The 23,285-nt window shown below is 40.5% G+C and overlaps 1 protein-coding gene across 4 annotated transcripts; it reads left to right on the forward strand.

Annotated features, from left to right (window-relative positions):
* The first annotated feature begins 848 nt into the window (after positions 1 to 848).
* Positions 849 to 23,045, forward strand: BTBD3 (BTB domain containing 3). Of its 4 annotated transcripts, XM_052784101.1 has the most exons (6): positions 850 to 947; positions 2,696 to 2,783; positions 13,039 to 13,301; positions 13,886 to 13,976; positions 14,480 to 14,598; positions 18,673 to 23,045. In XM_052784101.1, the coding sequence occupies exons 3-6, from the start codon at positions 13,159 to 13,161 to the stop codon at positions 19,703 to 19,705; spliced, it is 1,386 nt and encodes a 461-aa protein (XP_052640061.1). In that variant the 5' UTR covers positions 850 to 947; positions 2,696 to 2,783; positions 13,039 to 13,158; the 3' UTR covers positions 19,706 to 23,045. The 4 variants fall into 4 exon arrangements, with proteins under 4 accessions (XP_052640059.1, XP_052640061.1, XP_052640060.1 ...); XM_052784099.1 differs by lacking the exon at positions 2,696 to 2,783 and having other exon boundaries at positions 849 to 947; positions 13,037 to 13,301; XM_052784100.1 differs by lacking the exon at positions 850 to 947 and having other exon boundaries at positions 2,694 to 2,783; positions 13,037 to 13,301.
* The last annotated feature ends 240 nt before the right edge of the window (positions 23,046 to 23,285 follow it).

Consider the following 23,285-nt stretch of genomic DNA (forward strand, 5'->3'; position numbering starts at 1 on the left):
AGAGGAGTTTCTGCTGTAGGGTTTGTTTTTATTTTCTTTCTTGCTTAGAGGTGGGGGCAGTAAGAGTGGATGAACAAATGCAATGTTTTATATGGAAGAAAATATTTGGTCCTTGCAACTTTGCAAATCAAAAAAAGCTGTTCTCTAAAGGGAATGGTGAACTCTTCTCCTCACATATACTGGTGCACACAAAAAATAATCACTTTTTTAGAGGGTGAATCCTCAAACAGGTTGGATGCAATAAGCCAAGAATGCGTTTCTATTTCAGGCACTAGTGGGATTTTTAATTTTAAGAAAAGGTGGTTAGTTTGTCTCCCACCTTTTCTAAACTGTTTTTTTGGTGCCAAAGCCCCATTTTTGGTGGCAAAACCTGAGGTCTTTGCTGCTGCTGGGACCCTGCAGGCCCTGGGCGGCCCCTGTAGCCCCAGCACCTCGGCAGGCTGTGGGGCCAGGCTCTGACTTGGCCTCTCGTGGGGCGAGGGCCAGTGGTGCCCTCTCATAGGGCGGGGCCCTGTTTTTGAGGGGAAAAAACAAACGAACAACAAAAAACAAACAGCCGGACTGGAGAAACGCGGCTGCCGGGCTCCGCTGCCAACGCCCCCACGCGCGATGGCCCCACGGGAGGCGTGAATCCAGCGCTGGGGAGGAGCCCCCGCCCGCCGCCGCAGGGACGGCCTCGCCGCAGGCCCCCGCCCCGCCCCCCCCCCCCCCGCTGCCGGCCCCGCGCGGAGGCCGCGGCGCTGAGGGCTGAGCCCACGCGCGTCCCCGCCGCCACGCCACGCCCCGCCCGCGCGGGCTGCGCGCTCGCGTCCGCGGGGAGAGAGGGCGGGCGGGGGTGCCGTGCGCGGCGTGCGCGTGCGCGCGGGGCGAGCGGGCGCGTCCTCGAGGCGGGGCTGCGCGTGCCGTTGCGAGGGGCCCCGCCGCCCCGGGAGCGGGGGCGCCCTCAGGTCAGTGCGGGGGGGAGGACGGGCGGTGCGCGAGGCGGCCGTTACGGCCGTTACCGGGCGGGGAGGGGCGGGGAGGGGAGCGGTGCGGCCCCGCTGGGCCCCGCGCCTTGCGGGGCCGGGGGCGTCCTGGGGTGGGCGATGGAGCTGCCGCCTGCCGCGGCGGCGGGTGTAACGGGCGCGTCGGGGCGGCGGCGTCCGTTCCCGGCGGCGGGCGGGCCGGCCGGCCGGCCGGGCCGTGGTGGCGGCGGGGGATCCGGGTCCGGGGCGGGCGGGCGGGCAGGCAGGCAGGCAGGCGGCCGTTGGTCCCCAGCCGCCCTGCGGGGACGCTTCCGTGAGGGACGGGGCGGAGCGGCCGCACCTGAGCGCCGGCACCGGCGGGAGCTACCCGCGCCCGCCGCGAAACTTGGGAAGTGAGAGGCGGGGGAGTTTGGTGGGGAGTGGTTCCCCGAGCACCCGGCCCGGCGCTGAAGCGGTCGGCTCGCCCGGCACAAACAGCCTCTTGGAAAAACGGTCTTTGCTTGATCAAAGTCGTTATTTGTGTCTGCAGCCGCTTCGAGAGGTTTCATTCTTACTTTTCCTCCCCCCGCCCCGAGTATGCAGCTGCCTTTTGTACAGAAGCGGGTTGGCTTCGTCGCGGTACTGGGAGTGAACCGGCAGTGATAAACCGCTGTAAGGGTCGGGTGGTTTGGGATCAAAGGTGAAGTGCCAGGAGCACCGAACTTGGGACCCGGCTGTGCCAACGCGCCTGACTGCCTGGGCAGTGGGCTCTTCCGCGGGTGGGTGTGTAGGCTAGCACTTCCACTTGGAAAAAATTCAGAGTTACGTAAACCTAAAAGTTGGGGTTTGGGGTATTTTTTTTTCTGCTTAAAGTAATGCTTCTTTTAAAGAAGAAGTATTTTAAGTATCAATTCAATAAACTTCTTAGAGGAACAATTAATAATTTGCACCTGGTTTGACATAAATACCACCTCCTCTTCCCCATGTTGGTGGCTGAATTTCCTTATGTACCTATGTCTGAAGACTGACTAGTTTCAGTTAAGGGCCCGCACCTTTACAATTTACTATTTTCCTGTTTGTTTTGTGAAAGTCCACCCGTGGTAACCTTCAGGTTTATAAATTCATTTGCCTATACTGTTTCCTGACTGGTGATGCATTTTAAAATAGGAGGGAGTAGTGGGTTGTTCTTGCTTGAAAGTGACAAAAAGTTTCAACTGAAGTTATGATATTTAAGTGTTTCTAAAATGATGATTACTAACATACCTAATTAAAACAACAGACTATGTCTCATCTGAAGAGTGCTGGTGCAGGTTTTCTGCACCGTTGTTAGTTGTCACCGTACTTTGTTTTCAGCATGTGATCTGTATGTCAAACTTCAATATGTGTCCTGGGCTTTTTGATTGTTTTTTGTAGAGAGAGGTGATGTTGGGTTATAGGCATACAATACTATATTTGATGCTACTTTAACTTTTATGCTAGAGTCAGGCTCAAAATAGCTTTTATTTTGGTGGGAAAGAACTCGTCTCACCATTTCCTACAGAAAGTATGTGCAGTATGTCACAATGCATAGTATCTTGGGTTTTCTGGGTAATTTAACTTTGCAAATCAAATCTCTTAGGTCCTTACTTATTTGAAATAAGTTCAGCAGGATCGCCGAAGTTGAATTTAGAGTGCAGTACGTTTTTTTAAATCCCCCACGGAAGTACACTGCAGCTAACTGCACAATAACTTTCCTTGTGTTTCCCCTCCAGTGATCCTCAGCTCTGCCCTGGAGGAAACACCTTTCAAAAGCAGTGTGGAATTCCTTTAGCTTGTCCTTTAAGGTTGAAAAAAAAAGATGTAAGTTGCAACAGTAATTTTTATTATTTGGACACTTGCTTGTTAAAGCTTGTGAGCAAATATTTATTTCTAAAGTTACCAAACAGTTGTTACGTCTATGATGAAAGCATCAGTGTTAGGGTAGGCTCAATTAAAACAGAGGTCTGATGATTGATAAGCTGTGCATTGTGTTGTCAGAAGAAATTTAGGTCTTCACCTGTTGTGTGAACTTGCGCAAATGACACAAGTTTTGCAACAGAATGTTGTCCATGCCCAGCATTAGCTTTCTCTGATAATTCAAGATAGTTCTCCTGTGACACTCTCTCTACTAACTCCTCAAACCTTGCTGGCTATTGTTTTGTTTTACACGAGCAAATGTTCAGATACCTGAGCTGACATGGAAGCCCTGTTTTGTGAGGCACTATACAAATAAGTGGTAAGCAACACTTTCTATCTCAAAGAGCTGATAGGTGAGGCAAAACAAGGAAATAAGAGATGGGAATCTTGGAAGGAAAAGATTAAAAGCTTTCTGTGGTGGAAGTTGTCTTCAGTTCTGTTTTCTGCCATAAAGTTGAATTCCAATCCCATGCCTTAATTACAAAACCACATTATATGTATGTATGTCAGAAAACTGGCGGCGGGGGGGGGGGGGGAACATGACATGACACTTAAGTAAAAGGTCACTTCATTTGAATTTGCAAACTTCCCATTTTCCGGGCTTGACTTGTCTGTTCTCTGATCCTGCTGCCGTATCTGAGTTTGATAACTCAGGAAGTCAGAGTAAAATAAAACCAAGGGAGTCCAATGTCTGGAAAGTGTTTGCATTTTAAAACACTGGTGAACTGGTTGGTGATCTGTGAATGTCTGCTGGCTGTCTTGGGTAAGTAGGGTGTAGAATCGCAGAAAACAAATTTGGAAGGCACCTTGAGATATCACCTTGTCCAGCCCCATTACCTGTATCATGAGATTACCTGATATCCTGAATAAATATTTCACCAGGGGATCATGTACCATTTCAGTACAGGACTGAAGGACTTGTTGATAACATCCTCCTGTGACAGGATATGTATGTACCAGGTTACACTCTGTATTCACCCTAGCTGCAGTTTCTCCTCTTCACATCCAAAGCAATTTAAAGGAGTCATTTTCTTAAAAAAACTACATTCTCTGGAATTACATCTTTGCTGCCTCCCTGTTTGCTCAAAGCGTGCTTGGTTGCAAGGGTTTTCTGCAAGTATGAAAAGAAGGCAACTCTTCAGTTAGGTAGCATGTTTGCTTGTGCCTGATAGGTGTGAGATTTTATGTGTAGGCTTGCAATAGTTGATGGAAGAAAACCCCTTTAAAATCTAATCCATAATATGCCACATGCTACTTAACGGCATGTCACCTTGCCTACTTAGCAGGGGAGCAAAGTGCAAGCCATACTCTTAACACTGGGGAGGAGCTAAAGCTAGCTGTGTATTATTTACAACAGAAATGTACGCAGTGGTTTACACTGTCCCTTTGTTGCAGTTATTTTGCCTTCCTTTGGAGTCCTCAGCATACAGTTCAACTTGGAGATGAAAGAAATCTCTGCCCTATTAGGCAGCTTGCTTAATTTCTGTTGAGAAACATAGCTCAAAAGAATGCTGTGTGATATTAGGGTAATATAATGCGCTTAAACAAAGCGCATCTAGGTGCATTTGACTTACTAGCGCTATTTGATTTTTTGTCTTCAGTAATACTCTCCTACCAGACCAAGGTGATACTACTCCATGTATACCAAGAAAAAGTAAAGGTTTTCATACTATGAAACTTTATAATACATAAAACTATTTATGTTTACCTTGCGCAGTCCCTTAATTATGCTCTTAGGTTTGATTACTTGCACCTTCCTTAATTTTTTTCTTTTTTTCTTCTTCTCAAGTTCTGATGTGTCCTTGGGTCTCTGAAACAGTTATTGTGAAGGAGAACAGACATTTACGATATCTTAACATTGCTAGACAAATACGTCTTAATGCTTAAAAATATATTCTGAAACCAGAATTTGAGGAGTATGTATGTTTGTCTTGAAAATTCATTAGTGCAAAGTAGCTGCAATTCACTTGTAAAGAGGAGGAGAAACTGATCAAAATACTAAAGCATAACTGATGTGTGACTGAAATGTTTGCAGCAAAGGAAGGTAAGTCTGATTTTCTAAAACAGTTGATAAGATAAAAATTTGGCAATATCTTTATCCCTCTGTGGAACGACCATTCAGAGGCTGCGTCTGCTGCGAGTCTGGAAACAAAGAGCAAGTAACAGGATCCAGAGCTTCTAACGTGTGGCAAAGAAGATTACTTCAGTACAGTGCAGTTTAATGGGTGTAACATTTGGTTCCATTCCTTGAATTATTTGGATGCAGCTCAGGTTAGCAGCAATCAGTCTCTCATATCTAAAAATTGGGGTTATTAAACAATTGTAAAAGCATTGCAAGAGTTGTTACTCATGGGTTTTGATTCTCACTTTTGAGAAGCAAGAGCAACCGTGTTTCAGAACACATTTCTTATCAAGTGCTTGGTTTGCCAAGGGACTGACCTGTTCCTCTTTCACTAACTGGGGTAATCTTCCTCTTTTGTCATTTAAAATGCAGTGGGAACAAGAAGCTGTACCAGTTTTTCCCCCATTTAAAATACTGAATGGGTCCAGATATGTTCTTCTGCTGTAAACACAAGTGTGCTGAGTTGCTGATCTGCTTTGGGTTTTTAAGCTACATGTTCCCTAAACTTCACTAGATGTAAAACTATGGATTAGCATGATGTAGTTTTCCCATGACAGACCTTAATGACATTTACATTACACCACCTAACCAAGCTTTCCAAAAGTCCCCTCTGTTTTTCTTAACCTTGTTGGAAGGTGCTGGTAGCACGGCAGATCTAGGAGACTGAAATTTGCAGGCCACAGAACAGGTATGGCGTGGGTGGTAGCAATATCCTCTCCCCCTCTTTCGTCCCATGGAGTACTTAAACGCTATGGTTTGACGTGGTGAAGGTAGGTTATCTGCATGTGAAAAATGTAGTCCTTGAATTATATGCCAACATAAGCAACTGTAATCCAGTCCCCCTGTGGATGCTCACGGGGTAGTTACTCTTCTAGTACCATCGGTTCTTACAAGCAAGGACTCGCTGAGAAAGTGTCTTCTCTTTATCTGTGTTAGTATTTGCATTTTGCAGACTTACTCTATGTAGGAGGACAAAGATATTTGGGAACTGCTGATGTAAAGGAGCAGGACTGATCGCCTTACAACCTGCCCTTTATAGAGCCTATATTGATTTAGCTGTTCAGTTTAAAAAGAATAGTTTCTGAGCCAAGTTAAAATTAGTATAAAGGTTTGTCTACATAGGCAAGATCTGTCTGTGAGATAGGAAGCTCTGTCTGTAGTCATCCTATCCCAATCTCTCCCTTGAAATAGACAGCATGTGAGTACTAATTGTAGTGGTGGTTTTTCTGAAGTGCACAAAGATCACTAGCTTCTTTCTCACAGGGCACTGAACAATCATTAAATGCTAATGACTTTTGATTACCGTTGACCTCGGTCAATTTAGAATTAGTGACCTAGAGACGAAAACCACTGTATCTCATTACCAATTTCCTGAGATATCTGATCTTTCCTTTGTAAGTCAGTTTTGGTAAGAGGCAGAGTAGAATTAAAGTTGACCTCTGTCTTAAAAAAGGTTGAATGCTTTCAGGTTTGCAATATCATGTTTAGAAATAAATTTTAAAAAATGGTAGCCACTAAGAAAAAACTTATTTTTTGACCCCACAGATTGTCAAGAGCAAAACTCAACATGAAATGAAATGGACAAGCTAGAGTAGTAGTGATGGGGAAGAAATGCATAATTTGACACTTTTAAATTAGTAGAAAAACAGTTTATCTCCTGTAACATTGAATTGAATTCTCATTTTGTAGTTGCAGGTTTTCTCACCTCAGAGTTCATTTATAATTCTTGTTTTCACTTTGAACTATCAAGAAGCAAATTAATGTATATAGAATAAATTGCAAATTCTGCTCTGGGATATTTTCTACCTGCAGTTCCCAAACTATGGTATTGGGGAATATATCTCAGAAGCCTGGTAAAATCATATATTTTGTGTTGTAATGAAGCATTTCACATTACTTCTTTCCATATGCATGGAAGAGAACGTTTGTGTGATAATTCACTGTAATGGGATCAATGTGTTGTTCACTGTAGGTTGTTTAAACATAAGCCTTTCTTGATGTGGTTATGGTTTATATGGACTGTCATTCGTGCAACACGCATGGTATTGAAATCATAATGAAAAAAGAGGAGAATTTAAACATTTTTTTTTTCTTGCTCACTTTAATACACTAGGTATATTTATTTTGACCCAGCTGGGAACAAAACCTTGAACTTTAAAAACAAAACCCAACAATGTAGAGAAGTTTTTTGTGTTACATTGTGTTTAGGGCCTAAATTGCCCCAAACTGGGGTTAAATTGCAAACTTTAAGTAGTTAAGCAAGAAATTAAGGGGAAAAAATGACAGCAGGAGGTGTTGCACTTTGTGTAGGAACAGGTTCATGGAGAACCAACTGAAATCCACACAGAAGGAAAGTGGTTGTTTATTCGCAAATAAGCATAGGGCTAAATGTTACTCTTGAATGTTTTGTTTTGATTGCTTTGTCTCAAAAAGGGAATTGCTGTAAAAAAACAAAATGAAAATGATTGCAGATACAAAAAGGACAATTAAAAAGATTAAGGCTGCTTTGGTAGGGAGACCAAAAAGAAGCGCCATGCAGCAACATAGCCTATACGGTAGCAAATAATACAAAAATGAAAGAGTAAAAGACATCTGAATACTCATTCTTTAAGCTTCTATTTTATGTAAGTTTGTATTTACCTGTTGACTGGGCTGCTCAGGGCTTTCTGCTTTTGTTTTCTTTAAAACATTAAGGGCATTTAGGAAAAAAATGTAAAAACTATCTTAGTGGATAATATTACACAAAGTGTTTAAATCCTCATGCTTTAAACACTAAGCAGTTAAGAAGAATATTTGCCAGCAGATATGTTGCTAGTGTAGTATAGGACCTATAGCAAAATACAATTTAGCTATTTTGGACTTTGGTTTAAAGCTTCTAGTGTTGGTTCAAGATGCGGTTCTACTCTGATACTATTCTACTCTTTCCCAGCTCTTGGCTATTCTGGGAAAGAAATGCTCTCTATTTTTTTTACCCTATATTCTGGCTTCTCTGAGAGTCTTTACAATTTTGCCCATCTTTCTCCCTGCTTTTAGTTGTCTTTTTTTTTTTTTTTTTCCTAACCTCTCCATAGAACGCCTTACTGAGTAGGAGTTCAGGGCCAGCTTTTCTATGCAACAGAATGAAGTGGATGCAATCCTGGTTACTTTCAGTGCTGCCAATCAGAAACTTAGGAGAGGGGAGGTTGGAAGATTTTGTCAACTCTAATTACATTTTTTTACTTGAGGAAATCAAGAGTAGAGCTATTAGTCCCCTTTCCAAATGAGCATTTTTACAAACAAAAGGGTTGGCATGGTGATCAGGAAGGATTCTTCAAAGTGACTACATAATTCATAGATAGGTAAACAGAACTAGGCTCCTCAGCTGTGTGGGTTGCGTTTGTTGAGGGGTTTTTTTTTGTTTATTTGTTTTGAATTTGTACATTCCATTTTTAAATGAGTGCTTAAAGTCAACTTAAATTCAATGAAAGTTATCAGTGGACAGGTAGATTTGTTAAACAGTAACGGTGTGTGTTTATTTTGGTAATCAAGCTGTATCATCTGAAATTTGTTTCCTTGTAAGGGGAAATACAGAATTTAAACAAAGAATGTTAATAATGCATAGGAATAATAACTGCCAAGGGAGAGACTTGGCAACTTTACAAAAAAGAAATATATACATTTTCTCATTGCCTACTTGGAATTCATTCCTTTATTCATGATCTGGTTGTAACATACAATTGGGAATTTTGGTGAAAGTGTGTTTTTTATAGAATTGTCCAGTTTGTGGTACTACATGAAGAATGGACCTGTAAATGAGAGACACAGAAAAACAAAACTTAGAAGAAGCAGCAAAAAAAAAAATATAAAAACTTGGGTATACTTGCTATTGCAGCACAAGAGACTGATGTAATATGAGGAAGAGTACTCCCATCAACCCTGGAAATTCAATGATCTCTCAATTGGAAGTTACCTTTAGAAAGGCGTAATTACAGTAGTACCATACTATTAAAAGTTGTACCAAGAGCTGGGCTATAATATGACTCCTGTGCCAACCCTCACAATGGTGTGAAGGTATATTACGGTCTTAAGGAATAAATGAAACTGCAATTGCAGATATATTGCACACATTTGGATTTGAAGAGCAAAATTGACACTTACGTTGTTCACAATATTTAGTCAGGAACTAATTTCCATGGGCTTGTAACTTGCTTCTAATAATTTGAAAGGGGCATGTAACTTGATGCGTGGTATCTCAGCCTCAGAATATAGTCATTTGCTTAATTCTTCACCTCTGGCATTTTGGATTTTCATTAGGCCAGTGTTAAGATTTAAGCGTGGAATTTCCTACACCCTTTAAGTTAAAGTATTTGTGATTTGACCTCTTCGCTTACAAAATAAAGATTAACGTGCCTTTGAAGAACTGTATTTCCCTTTTTCTAAGTTGTATATATGAAGTTTGGTTCTGTTAATATATAGTTAATGAAGAAAAATTAGAATTGCTGAAGAAGATTAGGAACACATTGTAATAAGCTTTCAAAAACTGATAGATCTTTGGGTGAGAGGAGGTCAATTTCCTTGATCCTCTTGCCAGAGACAGACTGATTTGAACTTGGGGTTTTGACTAGTCTTTCAACAGGGTGTAAGTAATTCATAGGTTGCTTTTACTGACTGCTAACGTATTGATATGTAAATTCATTAACAGTATATGTATAGTAAAAGAAGAAAACTATGTTGTCGGAAAATAAATGGAAGTTGCTGCCAAAATGGAAAGAATAAATGGGTAAAACTAGAACTAATTCTTTGGTGTTTTTTTCCCATTTCACATGCATCTAATGATTGGTTTAGAAGACTTAGTTTCTAAGCTGATGAAGTGCAGTGGAAGGTGGTATAAAGTCTGTAACAGGTTTGTAGATTTTCATAGGAACTTTTGCAGTCTGTTGTGGAATTGACACTATTTTCCAGTTATAGCAGACCAGATTTTGGTGGGTGGCTTAAGAACAGGCTAAGATGGCAGTTAGGCTTTCTATTTACTGGAGTGGATTTTTATCCTGTCATGAAAATACTTCTCTCCTGGGGGGTCTGTCTGACTTCTGGATTCAGGTGGAACATGTTTCAGCTGCAGCTTCTCCCTCCCTTCCTTTCCCAAGAAAGCACAACATGCTATACATGCGTTGTGTTTTACAGAAGTCAAAGGTATGGTGGACTCCTACGGCTTCACGTTTATGATCTTTCCCAGAATGAGTTGACCAGCCAGTCCATCTGCCATTTTCTTTCTCTTCTGTAGCCTCCCAGTGACCTTATCAGGTGTGTGTATAACCTTTGGATTTGTACTGGTCAAATGGTTTGAAAAAATGTGCAAGGACCTTGACTTTTGTATACTTCAGTAGTCTATAAAATGGATTTATGGAATGAAAATCAAATCTCTCATCTTTGATTGCTATCTTTTGCCTTCCGCCAACTGCAATGCTGAGAACCAGATTTTCTGCAGAATGCATGGTTTTTCTTATCTTTAAGGATTTTTTAGAACTACTTTCTTTTGAAATGTCTGTCCTGTGCAGTGGCAAAAGGGTTATTTTTGTAACTAGAAGGGCTGGAAATGTACATAAGGAGGGGAAAAAAAACTTAGGCAAACTCAACAAACTCAAATTCTGTGCTGAGAATACTTGGTGTGTCCCTGTTACAAACTCTCAGCTGTAAGCAGTTATAACCATGGCATCTGTGGGATCAGTTTCTTCTCCTTTACCCCTTTTTTTACCTCTCTACAGTTCAATATGGCTTAGGTGGTTAGTTTCCCTTCCAAATCAATCTGTTGCAGATAAAAAAAGGAAAAACAAAAGGCGGGGGGGAGAGAAAGAAAAGCTTGCTAGAAAAATTATTTCTTTGGAAATTACCTAACCTGCCTCTCAATGTATTTAGGAATGTATCTCTGCCTTTCAGCCACACCAGGCATAAGGCACCATCTTCTTTTAAATGACCGGTGAAGGAGATTTTGCTCTAAGACGTTGGGTTGTGAAATGTAGCAGCCGAGGCATGGACGTGTATCCTTCTGTTTCCCCCTTCCATAAGCAGTGACTTCAAACAGAGAGGACAGATGTGTGTCTGGAAATGGTATCATCTCAAACCACTGCAGTGAAGTCTCTTATTGGCCAACTGCCAGGATGTCTAGTTAGTGTTTAATATGGAATGTCTCCCAAGGAGACCTGATAATCTTTGAAATACCTGTACTTAGGTTTTACAGTTTCAGGTTTAAAGACATCCAGAGATTGTGTGTTACAAAGCTATAGCTGTGATTCAAGCAGTTGTGATGGTGTTTCAATAAATAGCCTGAGTAACAATTCTGTGCTTCAGTTTAAGTCAGTGGCAGATTTCTGTCAGGGATTTCAGCAAGGTCAGCCATTTCTCCAGCAACCTTTGATCACTTTAATTTTGCTGTTGTACTCCTGTCCAGCAAAACTAATTAAGGCTAAAAGTGGCTAAATTTGCTTTGAAAGCAAAAGGGATTTTTTTCTTTAAAATTTGAGAATAATTATGAAATCTTATTTTAATTATCCCCCCCCCAATATCTTAAGGTGTGAAATATTGACACCTAATACCTAGTATTTTTTATTTCCCTGGTTTTGTTTTTAAGTGGCTATGTTTACTTGTTTGTTTGTTTGGTTTTTTTTATACAGTTGACCTACTATTAAGGAAATCTGATCTAAATTTAAGTTCTAAGTAAACTAATGACTGAAAATTAGTTGTCTTTCCTATTTAAATGGTTTGGTAGGGATAGCTTATATCCTGTTTATTTCAGAAAGTATTTGTGAATAAAATTGGAGTGTGTTTTCATCTCGAGGAGTGATTTCTGCCTGAGACTCTCTAAATCATGGAGACTTTTTCATTTAGTGCTTTAAAATATTGATTAAATATATTCACTCTGGTTTGCTTTAATTGCCTATCTAGAAGTTTTCTTCTGATGTGGTGCAGCCATGTCTGGTGTAAGCTAGCTTAATTAGCAGTGCTTAGTGATTTGGGACCCCTGTTAAAGACTATTATGTTATCTAGAAACATAAGGAGTTAAAGCTAAAGCTGTGACCTCATCTCTATTCATGGTACACTGGAGTAGAAGCTGCGCTGAAAGGGATTGTTTAACTGCATCGCTGTCTTTGCTGCTGCTGGTTGATTGCTTTAATTTGGTTCTGGTATCTATAGCGTGCTTTTGCTGAACAACTGTTATGGTAGGGATTTGTGGGAATACTGGAGACATATGAAGTCATGCTAATATCGACTGCATGTGGAAATAGCTCCCACAGGAATACTTAGACTCAAGTACGTCTTTCTACCTGATTTCAACTTTTTATTGCTTCCCCTGTGAAAATTCAAGCAGCATCAAGGAGAGCTAAAACACACAGGCTTCTGGCCAGTCATGCACTTACGCAACTGTGCATGCTATTTATTACTTTATTACTTAGCGCTACGTATGAAATGAAGAGCGCAACTGCTGTCGCTTTAATGTCAGAGCGGCATACGTTACAATAGGTGTCACTGTGCGGCTGGGTCCAATCGTTATCGGTGACTTCAGCTATTGGCTCCGAATGCTGGCTGACTCCATCTGCAGGGCTGCAATACCTACTCTGTTCCGATCCGTTCAACGCACAAGTTCAGCTTGCCGAGCAGCCTAGCAGTGCTGCGGTGTGCATCTTGCTAGCTCCCTTCAGAAAGCCGGTGCTACAGCCACGCGTGTACCCTCTTCGCAGGGTGTAGCGCTTGCAGGCGACTCCTGATCAGGAAATCTGGAAAGAAGTAAAACTGGCAGGAATGATGGGGGTGTATTTAACGATTCAAGTACTGGATCAAACTTAAAGCCAGTTTCTTACTCGGTGCACTGGAAAGGTCACCTTGTCTTGCTGGAAAAGAAGCAAACTCTCAGCTCTGCTGCTCTCTGCTTAACAGCTCCCACGTGCATTTCTTAATGTTTCTAGCTAGTTAGGCTATCTAGCTTTACAGACAAGTATACTCATGGTAGATGAGAAAGGAAAGAACATGAAATGTCTCACCTTCTTCTTGATGCTTCCAGAGACGGTTAAGAACAGGTCCAAGAAGAGCTCTAAGAAGGGAAATAGCAGCAGCAGTAGCAGCAGCAAATTGCCTCCAGTTTGCTATGAAATCATTACCTTGAAGACCAAAAAGAAGAAGAAGATGGCTGCTGATATTTTTCCCCGAAAGAAACCAGCCAACACTAATACAACTGCTGTCCAGCAGTACCACCAGCAAAATCTCAATAACAACAACACTATTCCTGCACCTAATTGGCAAGGACTTTATCCAACCATCAGAGAGAGGTAAGTTCAGGGCGGTTTATTTTTGCTGTTTGAATGGAGGGCTGAAAAGTAGCAAAATGTTTGTAATGTATATGTTTGTTTATTAGTTTATTTGCTGAAGAAAACACAGTTCTCTTTTTTTTTTTTTTCTTTTTTCTGTGTATGTGTGAAACAAGTATTTTGCTAGTGGAAAATATTTTAATATCTCTTTTCCAGACAGTGCAGCTGTTTGTTTTGAGTAAATAAAAATGTTGCTGGAAGCAGCAGCATACCCGTAATGATTTGCTTTAGACCTTAGTGGAGATTTTCAGTGATACATGCTCTTGACTTTTTGATTTCCACTTTTTGAAAAGTTCTCATAAGTTTTTGGTTTGGTTTGGGGTTTTTTGTTTTTTTTTTTATTGCACACAGACGCACGTTTGCCCCCTTAGTTTTTTATCTGGTATATTTGTGTGATGATGTATAAAGTAGCTTAAAACAAAGTGTGACCTGCTTCTCGTTACTAACATGCAACTTTAAGTTGTTAAGAAATTACATTTCTTGGGTCTGGGCCAAGCACAGAATTACTGGGCGCCATAAATTAACACAACTACCTCTGTTTGTAGAAATGCAGTGATGTTCAACAATGACTTGATGGCAGATGTTCATTTTGTTGTCGGGCCACCAGGTGGGACCCAGCGGCTGCCAGGACACAAAGTAAGCAACAGCTGAATTATCAGCTCAGGCGGGGTTAGCCAGAGAGAGCTCCCACGGTTATGCTGAGACATAGCGTGGGAGGCTTGGCTCTTCTGGGACAGGCATAATTCTGTATTTTAAAAGGCTACATGCAGTGGAATAGTCTGTCCCTTGCTTTTCTTTGTGTTTCCAGTTAAAGAGAACACTTGTGCTAAGGCAGTCATTGTAAAGTTAGGAATACTGCTTTGTGCTGCTGATTAATATTACTCTTGAGATTTTCTAGAAGTGGTTAACTTCTGTAGTGGATATGAGCATTTTCCAGTAGCTAATGCATATATGCCCATGAGAGTAAAATACAGGGAAAATGTGTGATTCTGTTCTTAACTTTGACTTCATTTCTTACTGAAGCGTGTCTGTAGAGTCTGTCAGTGAAGCCCAGCATGCTGAGAGTGGCTCTCCCACATTGTTTTTGTTGGTAGTGCTTTCAGTTTAAAGCATGAAATAAGATTTCCCTTTCTCAACAGTATGTCCTGGCTGTTGGGAGCTCTGTATTCCATGCGATGTTTTACGGAGAGCTTGCTGAGGACAAAGATGAAATCCGTATACCAGATGTTGAGCCTGCTGCTTTTCTTGCAATGCTGAAGTAAGCATCATTCATCTGCTGGATATGTTTTCCTTTGTGATGTATACATACACTGGTAATGTCATAGTTAAAGTAGTAGACTTCCGTATAAACAGAAAGAAAGCAGTTGCTTAAATATTCTTCTGTCTGTGCTTCAAGTATTTTAAACTTTTACCTCATTTTGCTCTCCCCTTTTACTTCCAGGCACGCATATATTAGACTAATGTAGGCAGTTACAAATAATGACTTTGACAGGGGATCTTTGGGCACATTGTATACTGTAATGCCTATTGATCTGATTTGTCACTACACATGTTACACAAAGGAATGGAGTTACTAAAAAGAATTGTCAGCTGTAACAAAAAAACCCCCTGTTCTACTTTGCAAGCATAGTGAAAAGTTAAAAACACACACGCAAAAAAAAACCCCAAACCCAGAATTGCTGGGTTTGCATATTGACGTCATTCCAGCTCTTTTATAAACTTGCTGTATGCAGGTCTTGTCTTAAAAAAATGACCCTAAGCTACTGAATATAGCCTCTGAAAAAGTAAGTTTCTCCTCATCTATCATATTGATGCATTTGGAAAGTGATAAAAAGGCTGTTTACCTGAATAGGGTTTTTTATTCTAACGGGAAAAACAGACAGTTTGCATGATCATTATTTTTCTTCTTGCAAACTGCATAAGAAATGCTGTCTTTTTCTAAATGAGTGTAATGAAGCAGCTTCCCTGCTGAATTGTCCTTGAATGTATCTATAAACTCTGATTATTAAAGAGAAATGCCCCGTCACAGAAATGGTATGGCTTTGAAGATTTTTTCCCTTCAGCTTTAGTAACTGCCATTGCTTTCTGATAAAGAATATACATTAGTATCTGATAGTGAGCCTTTTAATGTGCTGCAGATTTTCTTGCATGTAATGGTGTAATCACTATCTAGCAATTTATTATATTTCATAGATTGTTTTGACTAGCTTGTGGTTACAGAATGGTTTCTTTTTTTCTTTTACATTTCAGTGGCACTGTACATGAACATTCAAAGTTGCATATAGAGTTTGTTGCATAGAGTTTTTATAGGTTATCATGAACATCAGCAATGTTCTGCACAAATATCAGTAACTGCCAGGAAAAGCTGAAGTTACACAGATGTTCTGTAGACCTGGAATATAAAGTTAAGATAAGACATTATGTAGGTAGGTGCATTATGGATCCTTGCTTTGGGCCTTTCTGGTTTTGCGGGTGTTTTCTGCAGAGCTCAGACTTGTGCTTTACTTTCATGCAGAATTTTACAAGGCACAAATACAAGATACTTAGATTCCCTAGCCCCCCTTTCTTTTTGAACAGCTAATCTATTTCACTGTGGCTAAACATGATTTGCCATATAAAAACTGAATGCTTTCTGAATTTATCATTAAGAAATGTGTTCAGAGAGCAAACCTGGAAAAGAGAGTATCAATACCAACATCTAGGTCTTGGCATATTATTTAGCCCATGGCAATTTAGGAAACTATCTTTGAGAGCATGGCCAGAACCATGGAATTCTTTGCCTTCTCAGCTTTTATTTAAAAAACCAAAAGACCACAAAAAGTTTGTGGTCTGTGTGAGTGTTGAGCTAACCTTGCCATTGCTAACTTCCACTGATGCAGTGTGCTTGAACCTGCAGAGTGCTCCTGTGTCTGTGAACACCAGGGGTGTCTGCAGCCGTGACGGTGCAGGGAAGGGAAAGGGATCTTGCTCAGCAGTGCAGCATTCCCCTCATCGCAGGATCCAGTGCGTGTGCTGCACTGGGTGGAGCTTGGGGGGAGCCATGGTCCCCCTCACTTCGGTCCCCCTGGGAAATCATCTCCATGAGTGTTGCTTGCAACTGCTGTGAGCAGCGAATGGCAGAAGGCTTGTGATACTGTTGCTACAGAAGGAAAAGACTTTTTACCTATCCCAAAGCAGCCCTCTCCTTCATATGCTCCTTTCCGCAGGCAGGAGGGGTGCATCATAATCTTCGTCAGAAAATACATTGAGTTTATTTTTGTGGGTTTGGGGGGTTGGGTGGTTTTTGTTTTGTTTTGTTTTTCATTTTTGTCTCCCCTGGACAGTGAATTCTCATAGCATAAATATTTCTTTGTCTTTTACTGTATAGTAGGCATTCTGACAACAATCATCAAACAAGGTATTGCCAGATGTACATACGAAATAATACCTCGACTGGTAGATACTAATTATTCTCCCAGTAGAATTGCTTTGGCTGTTCTCTACAGTTTTAAAAATAGGGTTAAATTCATAGTCTAGCTGACACACTGAATTGGTGTCTTTAATGTATTATATTTTACCTTAATCTTGACTGTTCAAGTTAGAACCATGGTCTCATCCCAGGATGAATGTGTTACTAAACTGTCAAACCCTGTGGTCTAGCAGAATCCTCTGTTTAAGAACAGGGTGAAACTGGAATATCAGTAATTGCAGACCAGAGTTGAGGTGCATTGGCAGAGTTAGAAGTGTGGAATATTGCTGACAGCCGATCTGTGCTGTGTCTGTTGTAAATCAGTAATATTAGTTCTTCACTTTCATGAATATTAAACCAGCAACTTTTGTACTATTTCAATTTAAAACAGATGTCATCATTCTCTGCTGTACTAGCAGGCAAAGAGAAGTAATAGAAGGGAGAAAAGAGTTGGAGAGCAACGAGGAGAATCATAAAAATTAATGAATTGATACATTGAAAATTTTTTGGACAGTAAAGGAGCTAAGCCTGTAACCAGTGATATATAGATGTGCTCTTTGTTGTTACAAATAGCCCAGCTGAAACCAAGTAATAAAGGTTAAAAAAAAAAAGTTTGGGTCTGTGTAAGTATTCTTTTTCTCTGTAACCTCTTAGATTTTATTATATTGCTTGAGCAGTACCTGCTCTGCATGTTTTCTAAGTGTGGCTTGGAGGATAGTACCTTATACCTGCAAAAATACAAATAAAGATATTTACAACTATAACGAGATAAGTGTAGGTACAAGTTCCACTTTATAAGCACATCTGTTCTGCAAGAAATACATTGTGTTGGGAAACCTGCTAACTAGAAAATTTTAATTAGTACAGGGTCGCATACTACTTCAGCTTTACTGGAGGAAGACACTTTTATCAACCATAACCATCAAGACTTGCTTATCCCTGTGAAGAGTAAAATTGCATTTGGCATGGTTTTAGCACATTGCACTCACCAGCTGCAAATGGGGCCCTGAAGCATGAGATATTAAAACGAACAAACTGTACGATGCTTCATTTCTCTGAGCAATGAATCCCAGCAGTTTAGTCACATAAATAGAATTTCACCTTCATCTCTTCTACCACACTAGCGTAGCACTAAAGTTTTTTTTCCTCCTTATGCAACGAAACTGAGAGAAAACACTGTGCTAGTGGAGCTAGGATGTTGTAAGCATTAAGAAACCTGAAAATTAGAATTCTGTGCCTTTTCCTATATCCTTCATCACCCTGTTAAAAAAAAAAAACAAAACCCACACATACAAAAAAAGCCACCCCCCTAAAAAAACCCAACCCAGTAGTTACGAACATGGATAGCACCTGATATACTTTGATAGCATTTCTATTCTTAGACTACCTAGTTATTCCCAATAAACTTGTTTTCATTCCTGTATTTATATATACACCTCAGTAAATCACCATTCACCATCACGGGACATCCAGTCCAAGTACTCTTTGTAACACGTGTTCCAGACTGTTGTGTTAGCCAAGTAAGGTAGCCCTTGAGGAGCTACTACCTGAGGCAGATAGCCTTTCATTAGCCAAAGCATGTATGGAAGGAACACAGAGCTGGAGGGGCCATAGTTTGTAAACATAACCATTGTCTACATAGCACGTGCCCCAAATGTGAAGTTTTATTCACCTTAGATTTGAGCCTGTTCTCTTCCATGGTCTTACATGAGTGATGGATTTGGTTTGTACTTTCTTTCTGGATTTAATCAGTGTTCCCCAAAAGCACTGCTTAGCTTTAACATGGAGCAATTTAAGTGTTCTTTGTTTATAATTTTCAGATGTTGTTGACAAATTATGTTTTTGCATTAAGCTGCAGTGTTACATGCATGTGTTTTATTTCAGATACATATATTGTGATGAAATTGATTTGGCTGCAGATACCGTGCTGGCCACTCTTTATGCTGCCAAGAAGTATATCGTCCCTCATCTTGCCCGCGCCTGCGTCAACTTTCTAGAGACAAGTCTAAGTGCAAAGAATGCCTGTGTGCTGCTTTCCCAGAGCTGCTTATTCGAGGAACCTGACTTGACCCAGCGCTGTTGGGAAGTGATTGATGCCCAAGCTGAGCTAGCTTTGAAGTCTGAGGGGTTCTGTGACATTGATTTTCAGACACTTGAAAGCATTCTCCGAAGGGAGACTCTGAATGCCAAAGAAATTGTTGTTTTCGAAGCAGCTCTGAACTGGGCTGAAGTGGAGTGTCAGCGACAAGAGCTAACGGCTACCATAGAGAACAAGCGCAAAGTCCTCGGGAAGGCTCTGTACTTGATACGCATCCCTACCATGGCCCTCGATGACTTCGCAAATGGCGCTGCTCAGTCTGGGATTCTGACTCTCAACGAAACCAATGATATCTTCCTCTGGTATACGGCTGCCAAAAAGCCAGAGTTACAGTTTGTAAGCAAGCCCCGTAAAGGCCTCGTTCCTCAGCGATGCCACCGTTTCCAGTCCTGTGCTTACCGCAGCAACCAGTGGCGCTACAGGGGCCGGTGTGACAGCATCCAGTTTGCTGTTGATAAGAGAGTGTTTATTGCTGGCTTTGGGCTGTACGGCTCCAGCTGTGGATCGGCAGAGTACAGTGCCAAGATTGAACTCAAACGACAAGGAGTTATCCTAGGTCAGAACTTGAGTAAATACTTTTCAGATGGTTCTAGTAACACTTTTCCTGTGTGGTTTGAATATCCAGTGCAGATTGAGCCTGACACCTTTTACACAGCTAGCGTGATTCTGGATGGTAATGAACTCAGCTATTTCGGACAAGAAGGAATGACAGAAGTTCAGTGTGGGAAGGTGACTGTTCAGTTTCAGTGCTCTTCGGACAGTACAAATGGCACTGGGGTACAGGGAGGGCAAATTCCCGAACTCATATTTTATGCTTGAATGAAAGTGTGTGGAGACGAAGCATTTTGCTATGAAGAACCTGTCTGATTCAGGCCTACTGACACTTAGCTTTTTATCTGCAAATATGTGATCAGTACAGGTAATATGTAACTAAACGCTGTGGGCAAGTTACTGGCTTGCTATACTTGTAGCATTGTTGGTGATAAAGTTTAAGTGTAATATTTAAACTGGAAGCTCTTAGGAACAAGCAAGTTTTAAAGGCTTTATAAGAGGGTTGCCTGTTTGCTGGTGATGCTAACCCTTTCTTTCATGCACCTGTGAATCACCAGAGGATGTCCCCCTCTTGTATCTCACTAAACACTGTCTTCATTGATCCATTTTCTCTTTCTCCATTTCCTGCTTTCTGCTTGTAATTTTTTGGGGAGGTAGGGGTAGAAAATGAAGAGCCTTGTTTTATAGCACTCTCTTCTATCTGCTCTTCAGACTTAAGAGCTTCCAATAAACTGAGCTGCTTTTGATCATGGGAGCCAAAAGAAGTCCTTCAGTTGTAAGGAGAAAAAGCAGAGGTTTAAACCTTCATCCTGTGACATTCTCCTGCAGCCAACTGTTCAGGATGGCTACAGGAAGATGGAGAGAAGCAAGCAGCTTTCAGAAAGCTACACAGCATGCTGACCATGTCCACGGTACATGGACGTGTTTACAGTGAGGGGGGGATGTGGGCTTGGCAAATTACCCTCAGAGTTCATTTTCTAGGAATCCCACCTTGAAGGCAAGGAAGTACTTGCACATGTTCAGATTGTACATGCAGCTCTTGAAACTCTACTCCCATGACCTAGTTTTTGCTACATTGAAGTTGATTTGCTATTTAAATGGCTTTTCTTTGAACCCTTGCTAAATAAATGGGAATTAATATCTATCATCCGATGCAGGATAATTTTTTGTTTGTTTTGGGTGGGTTTTTTTTCTTCCTCCTAAACATGGTAGAGGCAGATTATAGAGGAACAAAAGAACGTACCAATCCTGACTTGGACTTTTTCCTGTAATATGAGATTTCTTATTTTTATTACCATACATTATCAGTGAAAATTTAGACAAAGAAGATTCCCAGCTGTGGTCATATTACACTTAGTGTATATTATCAGATAACAGTGAGGAGGAGGAAATCTCTAATGTGTTAATGTTGGATCTCTGGCAACTGCTTATGGTTACACATCAATCAGAGGATTATGTGGTACAGAACCTTTTCCTTGTCTGAATTTTTTTTTTTCCAAACTTCCTGTTATATGTCTGTATTGTTTTTGGAAAAGTATTAGGGATCATGACTCCATTTATCAGGGAAGGAAACGAGTATAAATAAGAAATACAGGTACTGTTTAAACATAAGAAAATCCTTCACCATTGCATTGGGACAGTTGCTTCTCAGAGGCACACTACCTATTGTAAAGCATCTCATTTCACCTTTGAAGTGGGTTCTGTTTGTTGCGTATGTTCTAACAAAATGAGAGGACCAAATGATTCTTTAGACAGAGTGAAGATTAATGTTACAGTATATCAACACGTTAATGTAGCATAATCCTAAATTCACTTGTCAGTTTTGTAATAAAAATGTTTTTCTCATATGATTTCTTACCAGCTTAATACTGTTACTCTAAGTGTTTTTTGACGGTTGGAATCCTGACCCCTGGCCATCGTAAAGTGCTGGTACATCTTTGTAGTGTCCAAAATACCATCTGAAGTAAGGAAGACTAGAGTGTAGATGTCAAACACTTTATGGCCAAAGCCCAGATCTACTCTCTAGGTAATAAAAGGAGAGCCAGGTAAAAAACTGCCCTGCAACATCTATGCTTTTCACCCGTCTTAGTGTTTAATGTTTTTTATACATACATACATACATATGTGTGTGTTTACATTTCAGAAAGAATGTCGCTTATAAATACCCTCAAAATATAGAGAAAAATGTTTTGGTTTTTTGTAACAGCTGTACATAATCCAGACTGTTAGTGAAATCTAAACAGAATGCTCCGTGGAAAACTCCTGGAGGGAGATTTTAAAAACCTCCAGTTAATTATATTTAGATCTGCAGCCTAAAATAGACAGGAGCATGAATTGTATGGACTGGAGGAAGAGTTGCTGAAGAGACTGCAAAAAGGCATCTTACGATTGTGATGAGGTAATGGTCATCTACTTTTAGACGACATCTGAGCAGCAGTTCCATTTATTTAAATACATTTGAAAGCAGAGAAAGATGCTAATCAGCCGATTAAGTTTTCTTACAGCAAGTGGTTGATGTAGATGTAATTACTCTGAGTGATGATCAGATTGACAAGTTGCTTGCAGTAGCAAGCTACATTCTGAGTTGTTTGGAAAAAAAACAGGTGCCTCAGCTGGTGGGACAAATCAGAGTACTGCGTTGGTATAACTAGACTTGGGTTCTCACTTTTAATTTATTTTTTGGTTTTTACTTACCTGCAAATAAAGGTGAAGTATCTACTACGTTCACTGGCTGGAACAGAAGTTAAAAGATCAGAATACTGTGTAACTGTAATATGTAGAAAATGAGCTGTTATTTAATTATTATTTTATTTCCTACTTTTATGAAATCTTTTTGATGAAGTAGGTTGAAAGCAACCTCTAGCTTAATTCCTCTGAGTCCATTCCAGGTTTTAGGAGCTGGTGCATGTAAAGTTTTTCAGTATGGATGAATAAACATAAGCACCCCAAAATACCTTTTGATGCTTACAGCACAACTTGATTCTGAGCACTGCTTGATGCTAACAAGTACTGGTATATAAGAAGGTCTCTAGTATCAGTGACCTTAGGACATCAGGGCACTTAAATATGTGTCTGACTGTGGATTTGGTTGGTTTAGCAGTAGCATCCAAGCTTGAATACATTGACATTTTGCAAGCATCAGCCATATCAACCTGGAATGTAAGCATAATGTCGATAGAGATCCTTTTGTAGATTCTGTCTTAAACTGTACCTGGCCATCTTTGCTACTTGTATGTTTGATTTTCCTGGTGAGGGGAATCTGTGATAAGAGAGTATGATGTAATATACTTTCTGCATATCTAAAATAGTATTTAAGTAAACATTTTAATTTCTACATAGTTATTGCACTGAACTGTTTTGGGATTTTTTTTTTTATTTATTTGTTGTGATAAACTCAGCTAACTTCAGGTCCCAGCACCCATTTGTGGTGGAGCAGTGTTTGACCTTAGCAGGCTTACAGCATTATTTATAAAGGACAGATATATATAAATATGAAGTACCTCATGTTGAATGTTATTGTACTGTATCTTTAATGTCACAGTGCAGATCTTGTTGGACTCATGAATGTGTATAATCACATTAAACAAAAATAAAAATGGTTCTTAAATGGTTGTTTCCTGTAGTATCTTTGAAGCATGAGCTGTGAAAGCCATTACTTAGTTATCTCTCTTAGCGATTTCTGTTGTTGTACACTTGTGCACAGATATTTGTTGAGCTTATGTATTCAGAGATCTTTTGATCCCCAAAGAAGTAGAAGTCTAAGGAAAAAACCAAGGAAGAACAATGAAAATGTTAATCAGTTACGTTGTAGAAAGGTTGACGATTAAGCTAAGGAGCTAGAGTGAAT

Source organism: Harpia harpyja, chromosome 4, assembly GCF_026419915.1.
Source record: "Harpia harpyja isolate bHarHar1 chromosome 4, bHarHar1 primary haplotype, whole genome shotgun sequence".
Classification (NCBI taxonomy): Eukaryota; Metazoa; Chordata; class Aves; order Accipitriformes; family Accipitridae; genus Harpia; species Harpia harpyja.